This window comes from Diabrotica virgifera, chromosome 6 (genome assembly GCF_917563875.1).
Source record: "Diabrotica virgifera virgifera chromosome 6, PGI_DIABVI_V3a".
Taxonomy (NCBI): domain Eukaryota; kingdom Metazoa; phylum Arthropoda; class Insecta; order Coleoptera; family Chrysomelidae; genus Diabrotica; species Diabrotica virgifera.
Genome location: NC_065448.1, coordinates 6,746,928 through 6,772,919, shown reverse-complemented (window position 1 = coordinate 6,772,919; position 25,992 = coordinate 6,746,928). Strand labels below are relative to the sequence as shown.

Genomic DNA, 25,992 nt, shown 5'->3' with positions numbered 1-25,992 from the left:
CAGTACGAATAAGTTTGGGAAGCCCTGGTTTATAACATTACCAAAGAAAAGCAGGCCCACCAAATGCAGCGATTTTAGACTTATCAGTTTGATGAGTCAAGCACTTAAGATATTTTTACGATTTATACAAAACCGAGTATTCCTTCTATGTAAAAGTAGAATGGGTAATAAGCAATTTGGATTTAGAGATGGTCTAGGAACTAGAGAAGCACTATTTTGTATGCGCGTTCTTTTACAAAAAATCTGTGAATTCCGAAAGAACGTTTATGTTTGTTTCATCGACTTCGAGAAGGCATTCGACAGAGTACAACATGATATACTTTTCAATTGCCTACAGGTAGCAGGACTTGACCACTACGATATAGGACTGCTAAAATATTAATATTTACCTATAATAGATCTTTATTTCCCATCTAAACAAGTAATAGGACTTCGTAAGTCCTAGGTTTTCACCCAAGGTAATCGAAAGTAGAACTGGAAGTCGATATTTCAACGCTTTGTGTAACTTTGCTCCGATTAATAAACGATTTTACTAATTTTGAGTCATTTTTACTAAACTTTGGGTCATCATTGTTTAAACAGAAATGACTTCAAAACCAAAACTAAAGATTCAAACTCAACTTTTCAATACGCTTCGATTGATGTGTTACGTGTAATATTTCCGCGACCATAACGGCACTTCTGGTTAAAACTTTTTAACCGGAAATGATATAAAAACCAAAATTTTACATTTGTTCTCATCTTGCTAAGGCACGTCGAATGATATATCGCTTATACTATTTTCGACTTTAAAACAGTACTTACGGTTGCAACTCTAAAACCGAAAGTCCGATGTCAAATTTCTAATTTTTAATACCATCCTTGGATTATAAGCTTTCATTCGACACCTCATTTGCCATTCTATCTGTGTTAATAACGGATGATTTGTATTCGCGGATGGACAAACAGACTGACAGACAATCATGAAACCTGAAGTATATATTTGTTCTCGTCTTGCGAAAGCGCGTCAAATAATATATCACTTGCACTATTGCGCTGACTTTAGAACAGTACTTCTGGTCGCATTTCTAAATCCGGAAGTCCTAGGTCCAAATTCTCACCTTTAGAACCATCCTTGGAACGTAAGTGTTCATTCGACACCGCATTTGTCATTCTACCTGGTATAATGACGGAGCATTCTACCTGGTATAATGACGGAGGAGTTATATTCGCGGTCGGACGGACAGACGGACAGACACCCTAGGTCAAATCTGTTACCTTTAGTACCATCCTCGGATTATAAGCTTTTATTTGATACCTCATTTGTATAATGGCGGTATAATGGCGGATGAGTTATATTCGCGGTCGGACGGACAGACGGACAGACAGCCTATTTTAAATTTCTCACCTTAAGTACCATCCTTGGAATATAAGCTTTCATTCGACACCTCATTTGTCATTCTACCTGGTATAATGACGGAGGAGTTATATTCGCGGTCGGACGGACAGACAGCCTAGGTCAAATCTCTCACATTTAGTACCATCCTCGGATTATAAGCTTTCATTTGATACCTGATTTGTCATTCTACCTGGTATAATGACGGATGAGTTATATTCGCGGTCTGACGGACAGACGGACAGACAGCCTAGGTCAAATTTCTCACCTTTAGTACCATCCTTGGATTATAAGTTTTCATTTGACACCTCATTTGTCATTATACCTGGTATAATGACGGAGGAGTTATATTCGCGGTCGGACGGACAGACAGACGGACGTGGATAATTCAAAGTTTTCACATTTTTTGGAAAAATTGGGTGAAAACAAAATAGCTGGCACAAGTTTTGATTATAAAGACCTTCATAACGTGAAAAGTAAAAATCACCTTCCATTACCCCGATGGAAAAGTAAAAATCACATAGATCATGTCATAATGAAGAGCAAACATGGTAAGGCAACAGTCGATTGCAGGAGTTACATAGAGGCAGATACCAACAGTGACCAAACACTAGTATGTAATAAGAATAAAACAAGAAATACCCAGTGGCGGCTCCTGATTTTTGCCACAGAGGAGGCTATACCTAACTGTAAAATATCTAGACAAATTTGCATTAGCAAGAAATCCGCCAAAAAATCTAATTTAAGGCCCCATTTTTTTGACCATTTTTTATTTACATTTAATAATATCATCATAATTCATAATATCATATCATTTTAAAAATAGTCAAATTGTAAAAGTGTATTACCAAAGTTTGTGTCGTTTATTTGGTAACAATTCTATCTCTGTAAGTATATCAAAATAAATACAGATTTGAACTTTTGCAGTCCATACAGGTTGAAGGTTCACATTTTTTAAGATACTCAACTGAATTTTTTTAATTTTAAAAGCGGCCTACTGCTAATCCGAAAATACGGTAAATTACCGATATTTTGCTTTGCATTACAGATATAGGAAAAAGTTATTTGAACAAGTTGTTCCAAATATTATTCTAACCCCACATACCAAATTTCATCACAAAATTCGCACTTTTAGTTTTTTCATTATTTGTAGTCAGTGCGAATTTTGTGATTATATTTGGTATGTGGGGTTATTTGGAACAACTTGTTCAAATAACTTTTTCCGATATCTCTAACGCGAAGCAAAATAGCAAAGTAAACAAAACAGTGTAGCATGTGTAAAAAATTTATGGGGAGGCTAAGCCTCCCTTGCCTCCTCTGACCAGCCGCCACTGGAAATGCCAATAATCCCAAAACCTGTTAGAGACAAATTAAATTAATTTCTACCAAGAAGTTAAGAAATCCAGAGAAACTAAAAAAAATAGTAATATAAAGTACTGAAGAAACAAAGGTTTACTTCTAGAAGAATGGGAATGGGCAAGAAGAGGAAAATGAAGAGGGGCGTGCGAGGAACAACCAAAAAGTGATATCCCAACTAAGATTTTTATGGAAAACGGGAAAGACTGAAAGAAATTCAAAAACAATGGAATAGCGCTCTTATTTGTCCTATATACGTATAAAAAAAGGCGAAAAAACGAAGTGCGAAAACTACAGTGGTATAGAAAAGTAGTCTATACTACCACATACTACTATAAGTAATCAGTAGTCAACTACTGATCAAATAAATATATTTTTAAATTAATTCAAAATAATAACTATGAGCAAAACTTTTAGGATTACATATTATGATATTTATCGATTTTCAACAGGCATATGACTCCATGCACCAAAGCCATGAGAATATTAGAAATACCAGAAAAGCTTATATGGCTAGTGAGAATGACGCTTAGGAACACGAGAAATAGGATAACAATAGAAAAGAGCTTTTCAAGGCAGTTTACGGTGAATAGAGATTTAAAACAAAATTATCCGCTATCAACGAATTTATTCAACCTATACTAAAATCACAATAAAGATGCACTAGAAATAAACAAATCAAGACATGTTGAATGTTACGAGGAGCACTCCCGAATCATGATTTACAATGTATAAACTTTGTAAATCATGATTTGGGAGTGCTCCTTGTAACATTCAACGTGTCTTGGTTTGTTTATTCCTAGTGCATCTTTATTGTGATTTTAGTAGGTAGATATACAGGGTGAGGCAGATAACTGGCCTATTAGAAATATCTCGAGAACTAAAGGCAACAGAATCATGAAAATTGGAATAAGGGGGTTTTGAAGGATGATCTACTGAATGAAAATATTTTCATCCCCTTGCAACTTCCGGTTATACCGGAAGTTGCTTATAACTTCGTTTTTTTAAATGGGACACCCTGTATATTTTTACATTTTTGGATTCTCTTCGATGTCTTCTTTCTTAAAATATAAGGTTTTGTAATATTATACAGAGTATTTTAAAAGATAATTACGTTTTTTTATTAATTTCGTAGCAACATTCACACCCTGTAGAATTGTAGTAGTTTGACATCTAAAACTCTACTTACGTTCAAATGATTTTTAATATACTCTACTATTGTTAAGAATAATTAGTATACCTAAATTTTTAATTTTAGTATACAGGGTTGGTCGAAACTCGGAATGAGTATTTTCTGAGTTTTCTTAAATGGAACACCCTGTATTTTAGTATTGTAATGAAATGATATTTTATGGTACTTTTTTATTTCTTAAGCATTCCCTATACCTAACTGCTTTAATTTGTGCTTAATTGTTAATCGCACCAACAATCTTAACTAAGAAGGTATTTCGATAGCTAAACCATTATTGGTAATTTTAAGGACCAGTCTGGATTAATATGAATTTATTTCGGAAAAATTATTTGGGATTGAGTATTTTCACGGCCAACCTAATAAAATTTTACGTATTTTTTGTTGCAATTAATGTTTAGCTTGAATCACCAATAACTCACAAATTAAAGCAGTTAGGTATGTATAGGGAATGCTTAAGAAATAAAGAAGTACTATAAAATATCATTTCACTACAATACAAAAATACAGGGTGTTCCATTTAAGAAAACTCAGAAAATACTCATTCCGAGTTTCGACCAACCCTGTATACTAAAATTAAAAATTTAGCTATACTAATGATTCTTAACAATAGTAGAGTATATTCAAAATCATTTGAACGTAAGTAGAGTTTTAGATGTCAAACTACTACAATTCTACAGGGTGTGAATGTTGCTACGAAATTAATAAAAAAACTTAATTATCTTTTAAAATACCCTGTATAATATTACAAAACCTTATATTTTAAGAAAGAAGACATCGAAGAGAATCCAAAAATGTAAAAATATACAGGGTGTCCCATTTAAAAAAACGAAGTTATAAGCAACTTCCGGTATAACCGGAAGTTGCAAAGAGATGAAAATATTTTCATTTAATAGATCATCCTTCAAAACCCCTTTATTCCAATTTTCATGATTCTGTTGCCTTTAGTTCTCGAGATATTTCTAATAGGCCAGTTATCTGCCTCACCCTATATAGTCCAGGGTAATAAGGTTTTGTCCATGACACTTGAACAGCCAGGGTACTGAAGCGTTTTTTCGACAGGTAATACCTATAAGAGCAAATTGTAACTATTTCCTGCGTAGGATCTGGCGGACATTTTTATTTATAAACAGTTAAGTGTCAAAAAATGGCATTTTTCACTTTTTTTTTCAAATCAATGGAAAACAGGGAAACTTATGGTTTTTTAGTACAAAATCTTCGAGATTATGGAAAAAGCTTTAAAATGACGTATTACAAAGTTTGATATATGGGCCATTCCACGAACATACGCATGTTTTGGATTACTTCGACAACGAATATTTTACTCTGCAGCATAAGAAGTACGAAAGTAAATGGCGCTAATAATTATTCCAATAAACATCAATGTAATTTGCAATTTACTTTCGTTCTTCTTATTTTGCACAGTAAAATATTCGTTGTCGAAGTAATCCAAAACAGGCGCATGTTCGTGGAATAGGGTATACTCATTTATTGTTAATATAATTGCGAAAAAAGGTCGGAATTGCAAAAAAAATTATTTTCGCAATAACTATTGTAAAAATTAGTGTACAGCTTTGAAATTTTTGTCAAATAAGGGTTCTTTGGTGCTTAATATGTGATAAAAATTGCAAAGCGATTCATTTAATTGTTTAAATTTGATTCAAATTGCTTATCCCACAGAGCATTTTTTTTGCAATACCATAAGTCAGAAGAAAATGAAGTTAGAACCATTCCACAGGTGTCAAATGAAATAGCATGAGCTATATTTTTAACTTGGTTTAAAAAAAGTGAATAAAAAAATTCATTTATTAGTAGTAAATAATTATGCAAAAGTATCGTAAATCTTTCCTTATAAACTTTTTATTTTGTTATATAAGAAATTATACATATTTATTACAATGTTTTATCAATTATGATATATGTAGATAATATTACTTGGTAGTTGTGCACTTAAAACAGGGTAAAAAAGTCAATTTTTTTGGAAAAAATTATTCAAAAATTTATAAAGAAAAATTGACGATACTTTTGCATAATTATTTATTACTAATAAATGCATTTTTTATTTACTTTTTTAAACCATGTTGGAAATGTAGCTCATGCACTTTCATTTAACACCTGTGGAATGGTTCTTAGGTCATTTTCTTCTGACTTATGTTATTGCAAAAAAATGCTCTCTGAGATAAACAATTTGAATAAAATTTAGACAATTGAATGAATCGCTTTGAAATTTTTATCACATATTAAGCACCAAAGAACCCTCATTTGACAAAAATTTCAAAGCTGTACACTAATTTTTACAACAGTTATTGAGAAAATATTTTTTGTGCAATTCAAACCTTTTTTCGCAATTATATTAACAATAAATCAGTATATCAAACTTTGTAATACATACGTCATTTTAAAGCTTTTTCCATAATCTCGAAGATATTTGTACTAAAAAAATCATAAGTTTCACTGTTTTCCGTTGATTTGAAAAAAAAGGGGGAAATGCCATTTTTTGACAGTTAATTGTTAATAAATAAAAATGGCTGCCAGATCCTACGCAGGAAATAGTTACAATTTGTTCTTATAGGTATTACCTGTCGAAATAACGCTTCAGTACCCTGGCTGCTGAAGTGTCACGAACAGGGTATATTTTTGTCTTATTACCCTGGCCTAATAGTATTAGAACAAATCGTAAGAAGATAAAATATGAGCACAAACAGGACTATTTTCAATAGCAAGGAACAGTGCATAGCATACGCGAATGATGTGGTGATGCTAGAGAGAACAAAAAAACACCTAGAAAAAGTGTTCCAGAAAGGACATCGCACACATCTTATGGAAAATATAATGTCACTCAAATTCAATAAAATTTATACCAATAGATTCGTTTTAAATTAACGATCGAATCTTATCATTGCGCCAACTCTCTATTTTCAAAAATAAGAGCAGAAATTGATATAAATAAATCTGAAATCAAATGGGTAGGTACATAAGTTAGAGAGAGAAAAAATATTTTAAAATACCCAGACTTTCGGTACTCCATAAATCAGCGGATTAGTTTCACTAATCCGCTTAGGCCCAGCCGGATTTAAGCTGTTATGAATAGCACTCAGAGCAATAATGATTGTAAACTAACATTTTATGGACTCCAAAAATGTGATTTCGATAAACTTTAATTGCAATTTGCGCCGTAATTAATCATAATTAAGAGTTGGCGCAATGATAAGAATTGATCGTTATATTAAAACGAATCTAATCGTATAAATTTTATTGAATTTGAGTGACATTATATTTTCCATAAGATGTGTGCGATGTCCTTTGAAGAATAGAAAACATACGGATTAACAATAAACCAAACAAAAACACAATATGTGGAAATGAGAGGAAAACTATCAAATGATAGTAAATATAGGTATCAAAATGAGAGGAGCAGAGGCTCTCAATAGTTTTGAAAAAGTAAATTCAGAACTTGAATACTTAGGAGTAACTATAACGAACATGGGAAAAGAAATAAAAGAGATAAATAAACGATTAATGGAGGAAAGCAGAGCGATAGGGTCACTAAATTCAATACTGAAAAAAATTGTCAGTAACAGCTAAACTGCGTGTATACGAGATAAGTAATAAGACCCACATAGTATGATAAAATTGATCCAAATAATGGCATAACCCAGACATCGAAAGTGAAAGATATCCTCCAACACCAAATTGTTCTATATGGTCCACATAATGTTCAGAAAAAAGTCACACCATTTTGAGCGTCGGGTTTGGGGGGAGAGGGGGAGAAATCGGTAAATTCGTAGTTTTTTACGTTTTTCGTCAATATTTATAAAACTATGCGGTTTAGCATGAACAACCTTTGATACAAAAATATTCTACATTAAATTTGAAATAAAAAACGTTCTATGTATAATCCTTCTAAAATGAACGGTTCCAAAGTTACGGTGGTAGTATAGTATAATTGGTCCAAAAAAAGGCCTAACCCAGACATCCAAAGTAAAAGTTTTCCTCCAACACCAAATTGTTCTATATGATCCACATATTGTTCAGTAAAAAGTCACACCATTTTGAGCGTCCGATTTGTGGGGGGCGGAGATGGGGGAGAAGTCGGTAAATTAAGTGTTTTTTACGTTTTTCGTCAATATTTCTAAAACTATGCTTTAGTGTAAACAATGTTCTACATAAAATTTAAAACAAAAAAGGTCCTATACATAATTGTTATAAAATCAACGGTTCCAGAGTAATATTATTTGGGCAATTGATGATGATTTTGGGTGGTGAGGTTGACGTTTCTTCAAGAGCTTATCACTAACATACCATCGGCCACTGAAATAGCAAATTTTATTTACATAATTACATAATCCTGTCAAAGAAAATTTCTTTCATTAGCAGTAATATTATACATTGCCCAAATAATATAAAAAGTATCGAAAATCTCCACTTTTCACCCTCCGTAACTTTGGAACCGTTGATTTTATAACAATCATGAATAGGACCTTTTTTTGTTTTAAATTTTATATAGAACATTTTTGTATAGAATATTGTTTACGCTAAAGTATAGCTTTAGAAATATTGACGAAAAACGTAAAAAAAACTACTAATTTACCGACTTTCCCCCATGCCCCCCCCCCCCAAACCGGACGCTTAAAATGGTGTAATTTTTTACTGAACAATATGTGGACCATATAGAACAATTTTGTGTTGGAGAAAAACTTTTACTTTAAATGTTTGGGTTAGCCCTTTTTTGAATCAATTATACTAAACTATTTCCGTAACTTTAGAACCTTTCATTTTAGAAGGATTATGTATAGGGCCTTTTTTATTTCAAATTTAATGTAGAACATTTTTGTATAGAAGGTTGTTCATGCTAAACCGCATAGTTTTAGAAATATTGACGAAATACGTAAAAAACTACGAATTTACCGATTTCTCCCCACTCTGCTCCCCAAACCCGATGCTCAAAATAGTGTGATTTTTTTCTGAAAATTATGTGGACCATATAGAACATAATTTGGTGTTGGAGGATAACTTTCACTTTCGATGTCTGGGTTTGGGTCTAGTTATACCATACTAACAGTGATGTATGCCAATGAAACGTGGATTATGAACCAGCAGGAAGAAAAGAGAGTAGAAGTCTGGGAAAGAAAGATGTTTAGAAAAATATTTGGAGGAATACAGAGAAAAGGGAATTTTGAATGAAATTTAATACAAAGAAGTCAAAAACGATGGTCATCAGCAAGCACCAAAACAGAAGGGTAAAGATCAATGTCGACGGAACAGATCTGGAAAGAGTAACAAGAATAACGTACCTTGGAAGTAATCTTGATGAAACTTGGGACCCCTCACTAGGGGTAAGAACACACCTGTAAAAAGCACGTACAGTGTTTTACAAAATGCAAAAAATTCTATGCAATCGCCAGCTGGATATCTTATTCAGAACTAGAATACTGACGTGTTTTATTTTCTTTGTCTTGCTCTATGATGTTGAAACCTGGACAATGACAGAAGCAACACAAAAAAGAATCCAACCATTCTAACTCTGGTGTTACCGTAAAATGCTCAGAATATCCTACATGAGCCATATGACAAATGCGGAACTCTTGTGGTGGATGAACAAGGAAAGAGAACTTATGCTTATAATAAATAAAACAGGAAAACACAAAATTTTGGTCACATCATAAGAAATCAAAAGTATGAACTACCCCAACTTATAATAGAAGACAAAATCAATAGCAAAAGGGGACTAGAAAGAAGATGCAACTCTTGGCTTAAAAACCTACGACAATAGACGAATATGACCTCCATAGAAACTATTCAGGGCGGCTGCAAATAAGATTAAATGGGCAAATGTAATGGCCAACGTCCTTAAGGATAAAGCACCGTAAGAAGAAGGGAATATTAGGAGAAGACAAACATAAAGAACTAATGAGGATGTTGAAAAATAAATAATTAAGTAGGTACGGCAAAAATACGAGCCCAAATGCCCAAACAGGGCCCCCGTAAGGGTTACTGGCTCCTGTGTGCAAAAAAGGATTTTGGCGTCCCTTACGGCATTTTGGATCGTGTTTTTTATTTATTTTTTGAAGGTAGGTAGGTGCTTGAAATAAACCAAAAAACTGAACTTTAGAATTCATATTTATAGTCCATTCACTCAAGGTAAAATATTGTAAAACCTCCGAATTTTAAAGAACCGCTTGGATTAATATGACATTTGGCATACACATAGCTCACATGTCAGAAAAAAGTGATATTGTGCCGATGTGTGTTTTTGCCCTGAATGTGAGTTTCACCCTTTCTTGGGGATGAAAAAACATACTTTCTAAAAAGCCCGGAATTGGATAAAATTACTAATTTTAAACAACTAACTTTTGTTCTATGGACCATTCCACGAACATACGCCTATTTTGGATTACTTCGACAACGAATATTTTACTGTGCAACATAAGAAGTACGAAAGTAAATGGCGCTAATAATTATTTCAATAAACAACAATGTAATTTGCAATTTACTTTCGTTCTTCTTATTTTGCACAGTAAAATATTCGTTGTCGAAGTAATCCAAAACAGGCGTATGTTCGTGGAATAGGGTATATAAAGTTTTTTCACTAAGTCAATACATTTCTATACTTTTAAGTAAGTTACGCTCAAAATAATGTTGGACACTTTTCCTTTGGTAAAAAAAAATCGTGATAATCACCCCCTAATTAGTATCCCAAATGAAATTAATCGTTACCGCTTCACCACAAGTTACTTTACTTATGTATTGTTTATATGATCTGAAGTTTCATCGGTTCAATGTTTTTTTGAAGTTATACTTCTTTAGGCGCGATTTCATTGAGGGTGAAATTTTATTGATCTGCGCGCATGCGCACACCGACAGTATGGTATTAGTCGTTATACGGGCTCTGATTGGGTGTTGAAATGATCTGTCAATAATTGTTCAATATGGAAGTTATCGGTAAACAAAAATATTGTATATATTAGTTTTTATTGTTGTGAGGACAGAAATAAAATCAAATTTATAATTATAGTGACTTTTTAAATAGTTTTGAAAAGCCGCAGGTACCTACGTAATTCTAAATGTTTCAGTTGTATTCCAATAAAAAATTATCTTCATACCTATCTATTTGGAAAATGTAAAAAAAATAATGTAGTTACCTATTAGTAGGCAATACTTCAATTTACATAATCTGATTACGAACAAACTTTCTACAAATCTTCATCTAATATATCGTTTTCTTACTCTATATTTTGTTGTATTTTAATTCGACAAAAATCAAACTAATAATTTGATTCATATAAATAAACAAAATGTCAAAAAGTTTATGGTGTCAACGTTTAGGTTGTGTATATTCCCACATGACGTATACGCGAATTTGGTGTAGTGGGAAATCGCTTCAACTCTCGTACGGCGCGGTAGACGTGAAGTGGGTTCAAGTCCCAAGCAAGTTGTTATTTTTTTATTTTTTTTTTATAGATTTTATGATTGTAAGTATATTATTCTATAATTTTTTTCAGAAAATACGTACTTATTTAATTAAAATTTTTGGCAACAATTATTGTTCAGAAATCATTTGTGGCATTTTTCAATGTGTTTGTGTGTGTTTTATTCTTTTATTTTTTTAATTTTTGGTATTGTTTTAATAAAAATTTTTGGAAAGTAGTAGAGAAACTGTTTAAAGTATATTGATTTCGTTGAGAAAATGGAGGTACGCCACTGTGTTGATAAACAACGCAATTTTGAGTGCTCTGATATTTCATCCGAATTTCGGAAATATCGAGAATTAGAAATTGTAAGAGTGAACTGTGAGCAAATAATATACTACAACAAAGTGCTGAGAGTGTTAGTGACACAATAGGACTAATAATATTCGAGGTAGGCTGAAATCAAAATAACGTGGCGTCTTATCTGTTGGTAGCGATTTATCTATCCGCAAGGTTGAATTGTAGATGATCGTTGGCGCTAGCAGATAGGCAACACAGATTACACATTCCATAGGCGTATCAGAGGAATACGGAATGGATGAAATGAGAGGGATGGTTAAAGAAGTAACAAACGGAATGAGAGAGATAGCAAATGAAATGAAAGAAATGAGAACTGAGCGTAAAGAATTAATAAAAATTATCAAAGATTTAACAAGTGAATGGAAGCAGAGTTTGGAAGAAGTAAAAGAGATTAGAAGAGAAAATGAAGTAATGAAAACTAAAATCAGGGTGCTAGAATATAAACTTGAAGCTATGGAAAAGAAAGAACGTCGAAATAACATTATTATCACCGGATTTGAAACTGCAGGAGATACTATAGAGCTAAAAGAAGATATAGAGAATCAGTTGCAAACTTTTCTTGGAACAAAGTGTGAGATAAAAGAGATAACGAAACTGAATAAGAGAATGTGCAAGTTAGAATTGAGTACATATGGTGATAAAGCAGACATAATGAAAAATAAGAACAAGTTAAGACATATTAAAGGAAGAAAACTTTTTATTGATGATGACTATACGATCCAAGAAAGAAAGATTCAAAAACAACTAAGAGAATATGCAAATGAACAGAGGCAAAAAGGTAATGTTGTAAAAGTTAAATACCAGAAGATCATTATAAATGATGAAATATGGAAATGGAATATGGAAACTGGCACAATTGAAAAAGAGAGCAACAGAGCTAATCCAAAAAACTAATAAAAGCAGAGGCGGACAAAACGATGACAAATTCGGCAATGAAAACGGAAAAAGAAATGGAACTGAAAGTTATAGATAAGAAAGGAGAGGTATGGAGAACAGCGACATGGAATGTTAGAGGAATAAGTGGAAAAGAGTTAGAATTAGTAGAGACCCTTAGCAACACAAACTATGCTGCAATAGCCATCACTGAGACAAAAAAAAAGGGAGCTGGGACACAAATAATAGGAGATGGAAATCTATTAATATACAGTGGTGTAAAGGAAACTGAATGGGCCAGAGCAGGAGTAGCCTGTTTGATACCCAAAGATAAAGTAAAAAGTATAAGAAATTGGGAGTTCATCAATGAGAGACTATTGAAAGTATCAATGAATTGTAGTAAAAGCGATATTATAACTTTGATTGTAATATACGCACCTGGAGAAAGTGACAAAGCAAACGACAAAAATCAATTTTGGGAACAACTACAGCAGACAGTAGAAGATTATGAGGGAACACTCATAATATTGGGAGACTTCAATGCTAGAGTGGGAAACGAAAACATGAAATGGCAAGGAGCTATAGGTAGGCACGGAGAACACACAATTAATAAAAACGGGAAAAGATTGCTAGAGTTTTGTATAGATAATGATTTAGTTATAGCCAACACTTTCTTTGAACACAAGGAAATACACAAGATAACAAGAGCAATGCCCCAGCGAAATGAAAAATCAATAATAGACTTCATAATAGTTCCTCGAGAAAAATGGAGTAAAGTTAAAGATGTCAGAGTGAAAAGAAGCTATGATATAGGTAGTGACCATTATCTACTAGAAGGAGTATTCAAGAATAACAACAAAGTCGAGGACCGAAAACAGATACAAAACAAAAACTATAGCGGACGAATAAGAACCTATAAGCTGAGAAACTTGCAAACAAGAAATGAGTATATAGAAAAAACAGAAAAACAGTTTGCAAGGATTGAAAAGAGAAGACAAAGTAGAAATGTGGAAGAAAAGTGGATCAGATTTAAGGCAATACTATTAGAAACAGCAGGGCAAGTTTGCGGGTATACCAGTAGAAATAATCATAAAAAGCAGACAAGCTGGTGGAACAACGATATTAAAAAAGAAGTCAGAGAAAAGAAAAGGCTATGGAAAATGTACATACAAAAAAGAAATCAAGAGGCATACGATAAATACAAGGAACAGCGCAACAAAGTTAAAGTAAGGATAAAACAAGAAAAGCAGAACGCCTGGGAAGAATTTGGAAGAACTATGGAAGAAAATAGTACCCAAAATACAAAATTATTTTATAGAGTATTAAAGAATATGAGAAGTAAAACGGAAATTAGGATGAGGATGAGCCCATTATAGAAAGGTGGAGAGAATATTTCAAGGAACTTTTAAACAATGAAAATACAACAGCAGAGAATCGCACACAGATAACAGACGAAACACCTGAAGGAGGGCAAGAAGACGTTTATGAAACTAAAATAAAGATGGAAGAAGTTGAAGATGCACTAGAAAAACTAAAAGTTGGTAAAGCAGCAGGGATCGACGGAATAGATGCTGAATTATTGAAATATCTTGGACAACAGGGTAAACAAGAATTACATGACCTACTAAATTTAGCATGGACAAACAAAAAAATCCCAGAGGATTGGAACATTTCAATAATACTGCCTATACACAAAAAGGGAGACACGAAAGAGTGCAGTAATTATAGGGGTATATCACTTCTCTGCTCAGCGTTGAAAATCTACGAAATTATCCTAGAAAAGAAACTACGAGAAATAGTTGAGCCTCGACTGGCGGATATACAAAGTGGATTTAGACCATCACACAGCGTACAAGATCATATATTCACACTACAGCAAATTACTGAAAAAACACTGTTAAAAAACGATACACTGTACCTGGCGTTTTTAGATATGAAAAAGGCGTTTGACATGGTCAATAGAGAAGGAATATGGCAAAGCCTGAAAAACAAGGAAGTAGATGAAGAACTTGTAAGTGTAATAAAGAGTTTGTATGTCAACACAAAAAACCAGGTCAGGACAAGTAACTTAATCTCCGGCGAATTTTCTAATAACGACGGGGTTAGACAAGGTGGAGTGTTGAGCCCACTGTTATTTATTTCCGTTATGGATGAAGTTATTAAAAAGTGTTGGAAAAAAACTAAAAAATGCGCTATAGGGTATATAAATTTGCAACAAATAAAAATTGAAGCCTGTGCATTTGCTGATGACATTGTATTAGTTGCAAGAACTGAAAAGGCTCTCGCAGATAACATTAGAATCTGGGCTGAAGAACTAAAAAACTACAACTTAATAATAAATAGGGAGAAAACTAAAGTAATGACAATAGCCAACAAAGAAGCAACTGTAAATATTGAAATCGAAGGGCAAAAAATCGAGCAAGTAGACCTCTTTAAGTATTTGGGAATAATGTTAAACAACAAAGGTACACAAGAAGATGAAATTGGAAACAGAATAAAATTGGCTACGAGAACTTATTATTCACTGTATAAAAATTTCCTAAACAAAAAAGAAATATCGAGGAAAACCAAAATGACAGTATATAAAACTGTATATATGCCAATTACAATATATGGGGCAGAAAACTGGGTACTTAATGACAGACAAAGAAAAAGATTACAAGCTACAGAAATGAGATACTTAAGAAAAGTGGTGGGAGCAAGAAGATTAGACAAAAGAAGAAACGAAGATATAAGACATGAATTACAGGTAAAATCGCTCAACGAAAAAGTTGAAGAAAAGAAGTTAAAATGGGCTGGACACATGATAAGAATGAGTGGTGAGAGACAAGTGAAAATGACATGGGAGGCCAAAGCAGTGGGTAAAAGCAGGAGGGGCAGACCAAGGAAAAGCTGGAACACTAGTGTAAACGAAATACTCAAGAAAAGAGGAACATCGTGGCAAGAAGCAAAAGTTTTAGCAGCAGATAGGAAGAAGTGGCGTAAATTTGCAGAGAGTATTATATAAAGGAGGAATCCTCGACACCTAATATGGTAAAAGAGGCAACCGATTATGTATGTATGTATGTATGATTTCAACGAAATATAGTGTATTTCAACAAAAGTATAACTTCTTACCTGCGTACAAAGTACACACATTCTTTTTTTTTTTGGAAAAGTCTGTAGTTTAAAGGGCTTGACCGAGTCACTAATCATGATTGTATACAAATTTTTAACGGCCATATCTTAACCAATTTTTGTCTTAAAGGAAAACAAAAAACCCAAAATATTCAGAAAAGCAAAACCTCTACATTTTTTACTGCTTGATATTTTTGATATAACTAATAATTTTTAAGTTATTTACTTTAAAACCAAATTTTTTTTTAAATGAGCACTTTAAACCGTTGAAATTTACAGTTCATATAAACAATACATAGTTCATAAAGTAAATGGTAAAGCTGTAACGATTAATTTCATTTGGAATGGGGCTGATTTCATTAGGGGCTGATTTTTACGATTTTTTTACCAAAAAAAGGTTGCTTGTTGCTTGTTCTTTCTGCTAGAAACTTTTTTAAAAATCAAACATAAAACTTTTTTTAAACACTTTAAAGAAGTTATAATGAGTTGTCCCCGAAAAGTACTTAATTTTTTGGCTATTTCACGTTGAAATATTCAATTTGGAATTTAACGAATAAGAACCTACTTTTCATTAGCTACAACTTTGCTTCTACTGGGTTTGCAGACTTCATATATAAATTATTTTTTTCACTTTTTTGTAAGCTATATTTTTGCTAAGAGAATTTTTTCGATAAAATAATTAATTTTTGAGTTACTTGCGAAAAACCGTATAAAAACGGGTTTTTTTGTCTAAAAATGGACATATTCACTCGCAAATAACTCAAAAGTATTGACTTAGTTAAAATCTCTATACAATAAAAGTCGCTTAGAATTAGTCAGTTTATCCAATTCCGGACTTTTAATGTATGTTTTTTCACCCCCGAGAATACCCCCAGGTATTTTCGGTCGCATTCCCCTGAGAATACCCCTTTTAACCCCAGGGCAAAAGCACACATCGGCACAATATCACTTATTTTCGTGTTAGCTATGTGTATGACAAATTTCATGTCAATATAAACGATTCTTTAAAATTCAGAGCAAAAGCCGTGAGTAAATGGACTATTATTTGTAGAGTAAAATATCAAAATTAAACAAACAAAATAAAAGCATGACAAAATAAATTAAAATGCCTTCTGACATGTTCTCGTAAGTGGGAATCGGCAGTAACTGGATGATATACTAATAAAATTTTGTGTGTGTTTATAATTAATCCTCTTTAATTTCTCAACTTTTATTTTAAAAATAATTTTTGTTTTTTTGTTTTTTTGCAATTTTTGACACCGGGTTTTGGCGCCCCTATAGGATGGCGCCCGTGTGCATTGCACACTTTGCACATATGGTAGCGGGGGCCCTGAGCCCAAAGTGCAAGGTCCACCTTATACGAATGCTAGAGAACCGAAATGTTAAAACAATGTTACATAGGAGGGAGAAATAACGAAAAAAGAAGAAAAGAAGAGGACATTCAAAGAAAGAAATGGTTGGAAGCAGTAGCAAGCTTTGTCAGAAATAGGTGTGAGAAATTGAAGAGAAAATGCAAGGGACCGGAAAAAATGTAGGGAAATAACCAAGTTTTTTTTTGAAAGCAAAGGGTCTTACTGACTTAGTCGCGATTTTGATGGAGACAAGAAACTGAAAATTAAAACTATCTACAGCTAAAGACAAACAAAGATTAAATCGTAGATAAGTAACATCACATTTTTAGGACTGTAAACAGTTACCAAAATTTTAAAAATAAAAGGAAACATTAAAACTTAAAAAGGTGGTATTTAAAATTGTGGACTGATTCTTGTAATGCTGACAGTATCAAGATTATTATTAAAATTGGAAAAATTACATAAAAATAAATTTAATCTTAATAAATATCTTAAGGACGCAAATTTAAAAAATTATAAAACGTGCACAAGGTAAATAAAATATTGTACTCACTATTTTAAATATAAAACTCTTCTTTTTTCTTAAGAACTAACATATCTTCCTAGTGTTTAAAAAAGTTCAAAAATACAAAACACTTGGGCCGATTGTCACTGAACGAGTTGTTAAGAAAATGTAAAGGGATCATAGGAACCATCGCATCAGTAAAGTGTGTAGAACGAGAGAGAATAACGCGCAAGACGAATATCGGACAAAGAGAGAGCGAGTTCGGTTGCAAAGGAATCACGATGCCTGCAACGTGACCTGCAATCGTGCTAGATTGTGTCTTTGCCTTGACGACGTCGATTTACAAGGAATACTCGGAAAGTTCCTTCATTGGCTCCGCGTAGGCGTTGGAAATTAATTGTTTATCTATTGGAATCGTGTTGATCACATTTTGACCTGATATCAAACAGATACACCACCGAAAAACAAAATACACCAGTGAAAAAAAAATCTCATTAGATGGATATCTGGAGATGAAAAATCATTAGTCCAGGTTGTGAGGCCACTTTCGTATGAAAAATGTTTCTGATTTGGGTTCTTTTTTCTTTGCGGATTTCTATTCAAACGTGCCCCCTTAACCCCCTTTAAACAAATGGGCGCCGGGCGAAATTTTTGGGCAGAAATTGTACAATTTTTTAAACAACTTCCAGAATTCACGTTTTTTGCTCCAGAAAATAATTTTTTATGGTTATTATAAACAAAAAAGGTCTCTTGTCATTTTTCCACAAAATTAATAATTTGCAATATATGTAGGTACCTACATATCTCATTTTTCTTTTCTGGCCTTCTATCTCCATTATTTCTTTTCTATCTTCGGTCTTCCTTTTCGCTTTTTTGAGGCTATAATGTAGTTTAGTATCCTTTTTGGAGTCCTCGTGTTCGGCATCATTTCTAGATGACCTCGCCATCTAAATCTCTGTGCCTTTATTTGATCTTCTCATCCATAAACTGTCCTTTACTATTCCTCCATATATCTTCCTCAGAACTTTACTTTCCTAGATTTCCAGTAAACGTTGTTCATTTTTTGTCATTGTATATGTCTCACTGCATGATACAAATAACTTGATTTTCAACATTCCATTAAGCGCATGTAAACTTCTATTGCCAGCCATTATCCTAGCTTGTATTTCTTCTTAATGTTCGGTTTACGTGATATTATTGTTCCTAGATACGTAAATATTTATATCATTTCGAATTCGTATGATGTTACTTCTTCTACTTCTACTTTAAACTTTTGTCCATTCCTGAACTGACCATCTGTCCACTCCATACATTTTGTTTTACTCATTTATATGTAGTCCCATTTTCTTCGCTGCTTTTACTATTCTCTGTAGGTACTATCTCCTGTAGCTCTTTTCTTCCTCTTGCCAGCAACACCACATCAACCTCAAATTTCAAAGCTTGTTGTCTTTTTTGATATACGAGTCCTTCTCTATTCATTTTATCTTCTCACATTAGCTTTTCTAGGCATAAGTTGAAGAGTAATGATCACGAAAGGTCTTATTCCTTCGTTTAGGTATTATAAATTTGTTAATTAGATGATTGATTACTTATTTTGTCTTTGTTTTCTGTATTCTCCAAAGTAAGATGCATCATGTATCACGTATATTATAAACCAGCGGCTCCAACCACTAGCGGAAAATATTATTGAAAAGTATCAGAAGGGGAAGATCGACACTGGATCAAATATTTACGGTCAAACAGATCTTGAGCAAATCATGGGAACACGACATTGATGTCCACAACGTATTTGTAGACTTCAAACAGGCATACGACTCAGCCAAAAGGAACAAACTCTACAATATATTGGCTGAATTGGCAATACCACACAAGCTAATTAGACTCATTAAAGCCACAATGGATGAAACTGAGGCATGTGTACTAATACAAAACCACCGGACAGACTTTTTCAAAATTTCGCAGGGACTAAAGCAGGGAGATGGGCTGGCCCCAACTTTGTTTAACCTGGCACTGGAGTATGCGGTTAGGCAAATGCAAACTGGACGAGGAAACCTACTGACCAAGCGAACGGTTCAACTGACCGCTTATGCCGATGATATTAATATTATGAGTAGAACATCAATAGGAGCACAGGAAACATACGCAGAGTTAAAAACGCAAACAAAAAGGCTAGGTCTGGAAGTTAACACAGAAAAAACAAAAATAATGATACAGACGAGAAGAAATATAGTCCCACAAAACATTATACACCAAGATGACATTGAAACGGTTGGAAAGTTTACATAGGTACCTGGGAGTAGAACTATAGGTATGCCGACGGATCAGAAGATGGAGAAATACGAAAGAGAATAACGCAGGCAAACAGAGCTTATTTTACCCTCTCCCATATATTTCGGTCTAAAAATGTCCACCGAAATACAAATCTATAAAACCTTAATTCGCCCAATAGCATGCTATGGCAGTGAAGCATGGGTCCTGAAAGAAACATCCAAAAACAAACTCGACACATTCGAAAGGAAAGTACTGAGGAGAATACTAGGACCTGTGAGGGAAAACTGAATCTTCAGAAGTCGATACAACAAGGAGCTTTATCAACTTTATAAGGAAACACCCTTGTCAGACTTCATTAGCAGAGGCGTAGCTACCGCGTATCAGCCGTATCAATTATACGGGGCCCCCGACATTCAGGAGCCCAAACGCAGCATGTCGAAACAAAATTCGATTCAAAATATTGAACAAAATATTCTGCAATTATTTCACTATTAAAACGCTTTGAAACAGTGTACATATATTGTTGGGATATCGACATTTTCGTGTAATGGATTCTTTATTATAAACTATATTTATGTACTGTACAGGTACCTATCTATTTTCTGCCTCTCGCCGTTCTATAACAACAGACGTTTTTTGTTTTCAAGCTACTTCTTATTGTCTATTCACCGTTGGCTGTGTGAGACATTTTATAATGTATAATGTGAAATTGCAATATTCGTAATCGCTTTACCTTTGATAATTTGAAACATTAAACACTGTGTATTGTTTGCGTATATTTTCGTGTAATCTGTTCTTTATCTATAAATTGTATTTAGGTATATCTATTTGCCGGTCGCTCGACGTTAAAGAACAGAGCTTCTTTGTTTAAGCTCCTTTTCAATGTCTATTCACCCTTGGCTTGAAAAAACTGAAACTGTTTTAAAACAGTGAGTCTCAATTCAAATCTGTTCTTTGACTTTGGATTATTAGAGATTATCAGATTTATTATTATTATCTATATTTGAGTGTTATACGCTGAACTTATTAGTTCCTAAGGTTGTATTATGCAATTTGCAATTTATTTAAATTTTGCAATATACAGGGTGTTTCATTAATAATTGGAAATAATTTAATTAGGGATTTCTGGGCTCAAAATATGTATTAAGATTTAACCCAAATCACCTAGTCTGAAAATGCTTCTTACAGAAGCTAGAGCTCTTTGAAAAAGACATCTTGGAATTAGTTTTTTTAAATACCTCCAGAACGCTTCTATTCTGAGAAACCAAAACTGGTACGACTATTTATCTGTCTTTTTTATCTTTAAGTTTTAAGCCTCTCTGACACTGGATTATTAAATTGTGAGGCATTCTAGTAATAAAAGGTACTCTTGCTTTAAGTCGATAGGATACAGATACACCGTTTTCTAGAAATGTCGATTTGAAAATTTTGTGTTTTTTAATTTGAAAAAAATTTTCAAAAAAAAAACTATGATAACAATAAACGAAAACTGGTACGTTTATTCCAGAGATGAATCGATCTCATCAATTGCGAATTTCTATATTAGTACCGGCCATATGCGTGTGTTTTGAGTAGGTCAACGGTTATTTTATCGCAGTATTTTTTGTGTTTTTAATTTTGAAACATTTTTGACACTAGATTATCAAATTATGAGGTATTCTAGTACTAAAAGTTACTTTTGCTTTAGGTCGGTAAAATACACCGTTTTTTGAAAAATTTTTTAAATTTTGATCAAATTCAAAAACCGAAAAAATTTCAAATCGATTTTTTTAGAAAACGCTGTATCCTACCGACTTAAAGTAAGAGTAACTTTTAGTAGGTACTAGAATACCATACAATTTAATAATCCAGTGTCAAAAATGCTTAAAAGTTAAAGACAAAAAAGTTATGCGATAAAATAACCGTTGCCCTACCCAGAGGATGCATATGACCGGTAAACTCACAATTTATGAAATAGATTTATCTCTCATCTCTCGAAGATAAATAGCCGTACCAGTTTTAGTTTTTCTAAATGGATGTGTTCTAGAGGTATTTCAAAAAAACTAATTAAAAGGCACCATCTTCAAAGAGCTCCAGCTCCCTTAGTAAGCCTTTTCGGGGTAGGTGATTTAGTTTAAACCGTAATATTTTGAGCCCAGAATTCTACAGTTAAAATATTTCCAATTATTAATGAAACATTCTATATTGTTTTGTTTTATTTCATTATCTTTTATTTTGTAAATACCTAATATTGACGATTTGTGCAATTTCAATAAACTGTATTTGTTGTCGTTTTGTTTCTACTCTTTGTACCTACGCTTTGTCCATAAAATTGTAAAATTTTCAGTGACAATAAAGTATATTTCTATTCTATTCTATACACGTGTTTTTGCTGCTTTTGTTGAACATTTTTTTAGCACTATCCCATATCAGTCGCGGAAAAGGGCCCCGCGACAAACTTTGATAGGGGGCCCCTGTGGGGCTAGCTACGCCACTGTTCATTAGAATACAAAGATTGCAATGATAGAATACAAAAATTATGAAATTAAGTGTAAAAGTACCTACTATCAACGTCACGATGAAAGAGGTGATAAAAAATAGTTTTAAAAACGATATAACTTTATTTGTATATATAAACATTAAAAAAGAAAACAAAGTAAGTTATCAATCGAAGTAGCACAGAAAACGACAATAAATATCGTCTCCATACCACTAGATTGACAACAGGTGGAATACTTTCTTTGGTTACAACCTCCCGAGATTTTCAAAAATTATAAATCATACAGTATGCCGAGGAAATTAAGATGAGAGAATTTTAAATAATTCACAACTCATCTGCTCGGCGTGCTAAAAGCTCCAACAAGAAAGATTCCTTAATACTCAAACACAAGAGTAAATGAATTAAAAATGTATAAACATTTTCGGTATAAAAACTTTCTTTGTTTTTCGGTAGATGGCCCTAGTTCATCCATCACATTTCTTTCTTTGCAATTCGGGAAGGCCCAAAGTATGGTACCTGGGGAAATCGGAGAATAGAGGATATGGGACTACTGATGAAGGGTAAAAGACCTCCGAAACCGGTATAGACTCTTCCTGCACTCTCCGATTTAACCAGAGTATTATGCAGCTGCTGCATTTTGGTGTTGCAAAGAAATTGAAAATGTTTATACATTATTAAAAAAGAAATTTAACTATTTACTCTCAGATTATAGATCAATTTCAAGAGGTGTTGAACCTGAGTCAGTAACTGGAACTATAACTGTAAATTGTGCCCTAGCGACTCTCGTTCAATTCATCATTATTTATCTCAACGATATCATCCACAGCAAACTCCTCACCTTGCCATTGTTCCAAAGGCAAGGCATTCTTCTTCAAATCGGCTATTTTTTTCATCAAACTGCCTTTCTCGGTACCAGCAATCTTCTTCTCCTTTCCTGCTTCCTTCTTAGCGTTACTTCTTCCTTTCGTAGTTTGTCGTGAATCTTGGAGTGGACAAGTAGGGTGCAGCTTTGAGAAAAGCTCTTATTGCAAATTTTGCAGGAATACGGTCTTTTACCTGTGTGAATTCTTTCGTGAGTGGCTAGCATAGTTCTGGAAGCGAAAGATTTTTGGTTTTTCTCAGGAGCGTCATTTGAAATTTTGATTAGGGTGGGGCAAGCATTATATATACAATACATTATATATGATGTAATGATGAAAATTGATGTATTTTTTGTAAATTTCAGTCATTTTCAGGGCCAGGGGGGACAAATGCCCCCTGCCCCTGTCAAATGACGTCCCTGGTTTTCTCCTTTGTGGCCGCCGAGGTGGATTATAAGTTCTCGTTCATTTCATCATTATTTATCTCAACGATATCATCCACAACAAACTCCTCACCCTGTGATTGTTCCAAAGACAAGGCCTTCTTCTTCAAATGGGCATTTTGTTCATCAAACTGCCTTTTCCGATACCAGCAATCTTCTCTTTTCCTGCTTCCTTTTTAGCGTTACTTCTTCCGCTGGTATTTTGTTTATCGTGGATCTTGGAGTGGACAAGTAGAGTGCAACTTTCGAGAGAAGCTCTTATTGCAAATGTTGCAGGAATAAGGTCTTTCTACTGTATGGATTCTTTCGTGGGTGGCTAGCATAGTTTTGGAAGCGAAAGATTTGTTGCAGTCGGCAATTTTGTTCATCAAACTACCTTTGCCGTTTCCAGCAATCTTCTTCTCCTTTCCTACTTCCTTTTTAGCATTATTTCTTCCTTTCGTAGTTTGTTTATCGTGAATCTTGGAGTGGACAAGTAGTGTGCAACTTTGAAAAAGCTCTTATTGCAAATGTGTAACATCTAAACATGCTCATTTTTGTATCAGCACGCAAAGTTTTATTTCAAAAAAATTGTTTCGTTTTCATAAATGAATCACATGCAATGTCAATTGAATGGGTGATTGGAAAAAGGAACATTCCTGACAACCATATTTTTAGAATCCTGCAGGCAGGATTCCGAAAAAGTTACGGAACAAATGACTATCTACAAAGTATAAAAACCCTAATAAAGAAAGTAGTGGAATACAATAAACCTCTAGTTCTAGTTTTTATCGATTTTCATAAAGCATTTGACACAGTTGAGTTTAGCAAAATATTACAGACGCTTAAAGAATGCAGGCTAGATTATAGGTATACAAAATTATTACACAAAATATACTTATGTACAGGCAACAACCACTGTTAAATTACATACTAACAGTAATCGCATAAAAATAGAACGGGGGGTTAGACAAGGAGACCCAATGTCACCTAAACTTTTTAATACGGTCTTAGAACATGCTTTCAAGAGTTTGGATTGGATGACAAAGGGAATAAAAATAGATGGAGAATACCTAAACAACTTACGTTTCGCCGATGATATAGTCATGGTAGCTGAGGATCTAGGTATGGCAAGAGAGATGGTACAGGAACTCGTTTTGTGGCTACAGAAAATGTAGGTTTAAATATAAACATCTCGAAAACAAAAATAATGACAAATTTGGTACCCAACCAAAACATCAGTATTGGTGGGAAGGAAATAGAACTCGTAGATAGGTATAAATGCCTTGGACATGAAATTACGATTGGCAGGGATAACCAGACTCATGAACTGAAGAGAAGAATAGGTCTTGGGTGGGCAGCATTTGGAAAACTGAGAGAAACTTTTAAAAGTGAGTTGTCCACATGCCTAATGAGAAAGGTATTTGATCAGTGCGTCCTCCCATTATTGACGTACGGATCAGAAACACTTACCTTAACTAAAGCCTCGGCTACCAAACTAAGAGTAACGCAGAGAAGAATGGAGCGGTCAATGTTAGGAATAACTCTGCGAGACAAAATCAGAAGAAGACTGACGTCATCGAGAGGATAGCCAGATTGAAGTGGAGATGGGCAGGACACATAGCCAGAAGAGGTTATTGGAATGGAGGCCAAGAGAAGACAAGAGAAGCGTCGGTCGACCGCCTACAAGATGGACTGACGACTTAAGAAAGGTAAATACAAACTGGATGAGAGCGGCGCAGGATAGATGGGGTTGGAAACGAGGGGAGGAGGCCTATGTTCAGCAGTGGACTTTTGAGGCTGGATGATGGATATTTTTAGAAAATGTAGCTTCCAATTGTAGCGATGACGCTTATCCCCCAGTAATTTTCGCAATATTTTCTGTTAGCTTTTTTGTATATCGATGTTATGTAGGCTTCCTGCCATTGTTTAGGGTTGTCCTCTCCATTTATTGCTCTTTCCATGATTCGGCATATCATTCTTCTTAATTTCTCTGTTCCGTATTTGATTAGTTCCGCCACAATTCCTCCTGGTCATCCAGCTTTATTGTTCTTCATGGAATTTATTGCTTGTTTCATCTCTTTGTCTGTTATGACTATTTTTTCTTCCTCTGTGGTCATTATTTTTTGTTCGTCTCCATCGATGCTGAATTCTGGTCTTTGCTCTATCAGTAGATTTTTATAGTGGTTCTCCCACTTGTCGTCTTGTATGTATTGTATAAAAGTTTTCTCTTTCCTGTTAGTTCGTAATGATTTCACAATGTTCCAGGCTTCTGAACTTCTTGTTCCTCCCATATTCTGTTCTATACCTCTACATGACCTTTCCTATTGAATATTTGTATCGGACTGTAATTCGCCATATTTTTGGAATGTTATCCTTTTTCCAATCACACATTCAATTCATGTTGAAAGTTATGAAATTAAG

General features: G+C 33.8%; 2 protein-coding genes across 5 annotated transcripts in view; one reads left to right on the top strand and one right to left on the bottom strand.

Moving 5' to 3' along the window:
- LOC114349438 (period circadian protein) overlaps positions 1-17,750 on the bottom strand; it is a 152,974-nt gene extending 135,224 nt beyond the window's left edge. For all 4 annotated transcript variants that reach the window (XM_050654255.1, XM_050654256.1, XM_050654257.1 and 1 more), the window contains exon 1: positions 17,585-17,750. The gene's annotated coding sequence lies outside the window, so the exon portion shown is untranslated. The remainder of the gene's footprint in view (positions 1-17,584) is intronic.
- LOC126887508 (uncharacterized protein MCAP_0005-like) lies at positions 11,924-12,583 on the top strand. Its single transcript, XM_050655135.1, has one exon. The coding sequence runs from the start codon at positions 11,924-11,926 to the stop codon at positions 12,581-12,583; it is 660 nt and encodes a 219-aa protein (XP_050511092.1).
- Positions 17,751-25,992: the final 8,242 nt, after the last annotated feature.

What these genes read in the sequence shown, in the direction of transcription:
- LOC126887508 (XM_050655135.1), top strand. Translation starts at nt 11,924, where the DNA reads ATGGATGAAATGAGAGGGATGGTTAAAGAAGTAACAAACGGAATGAGA.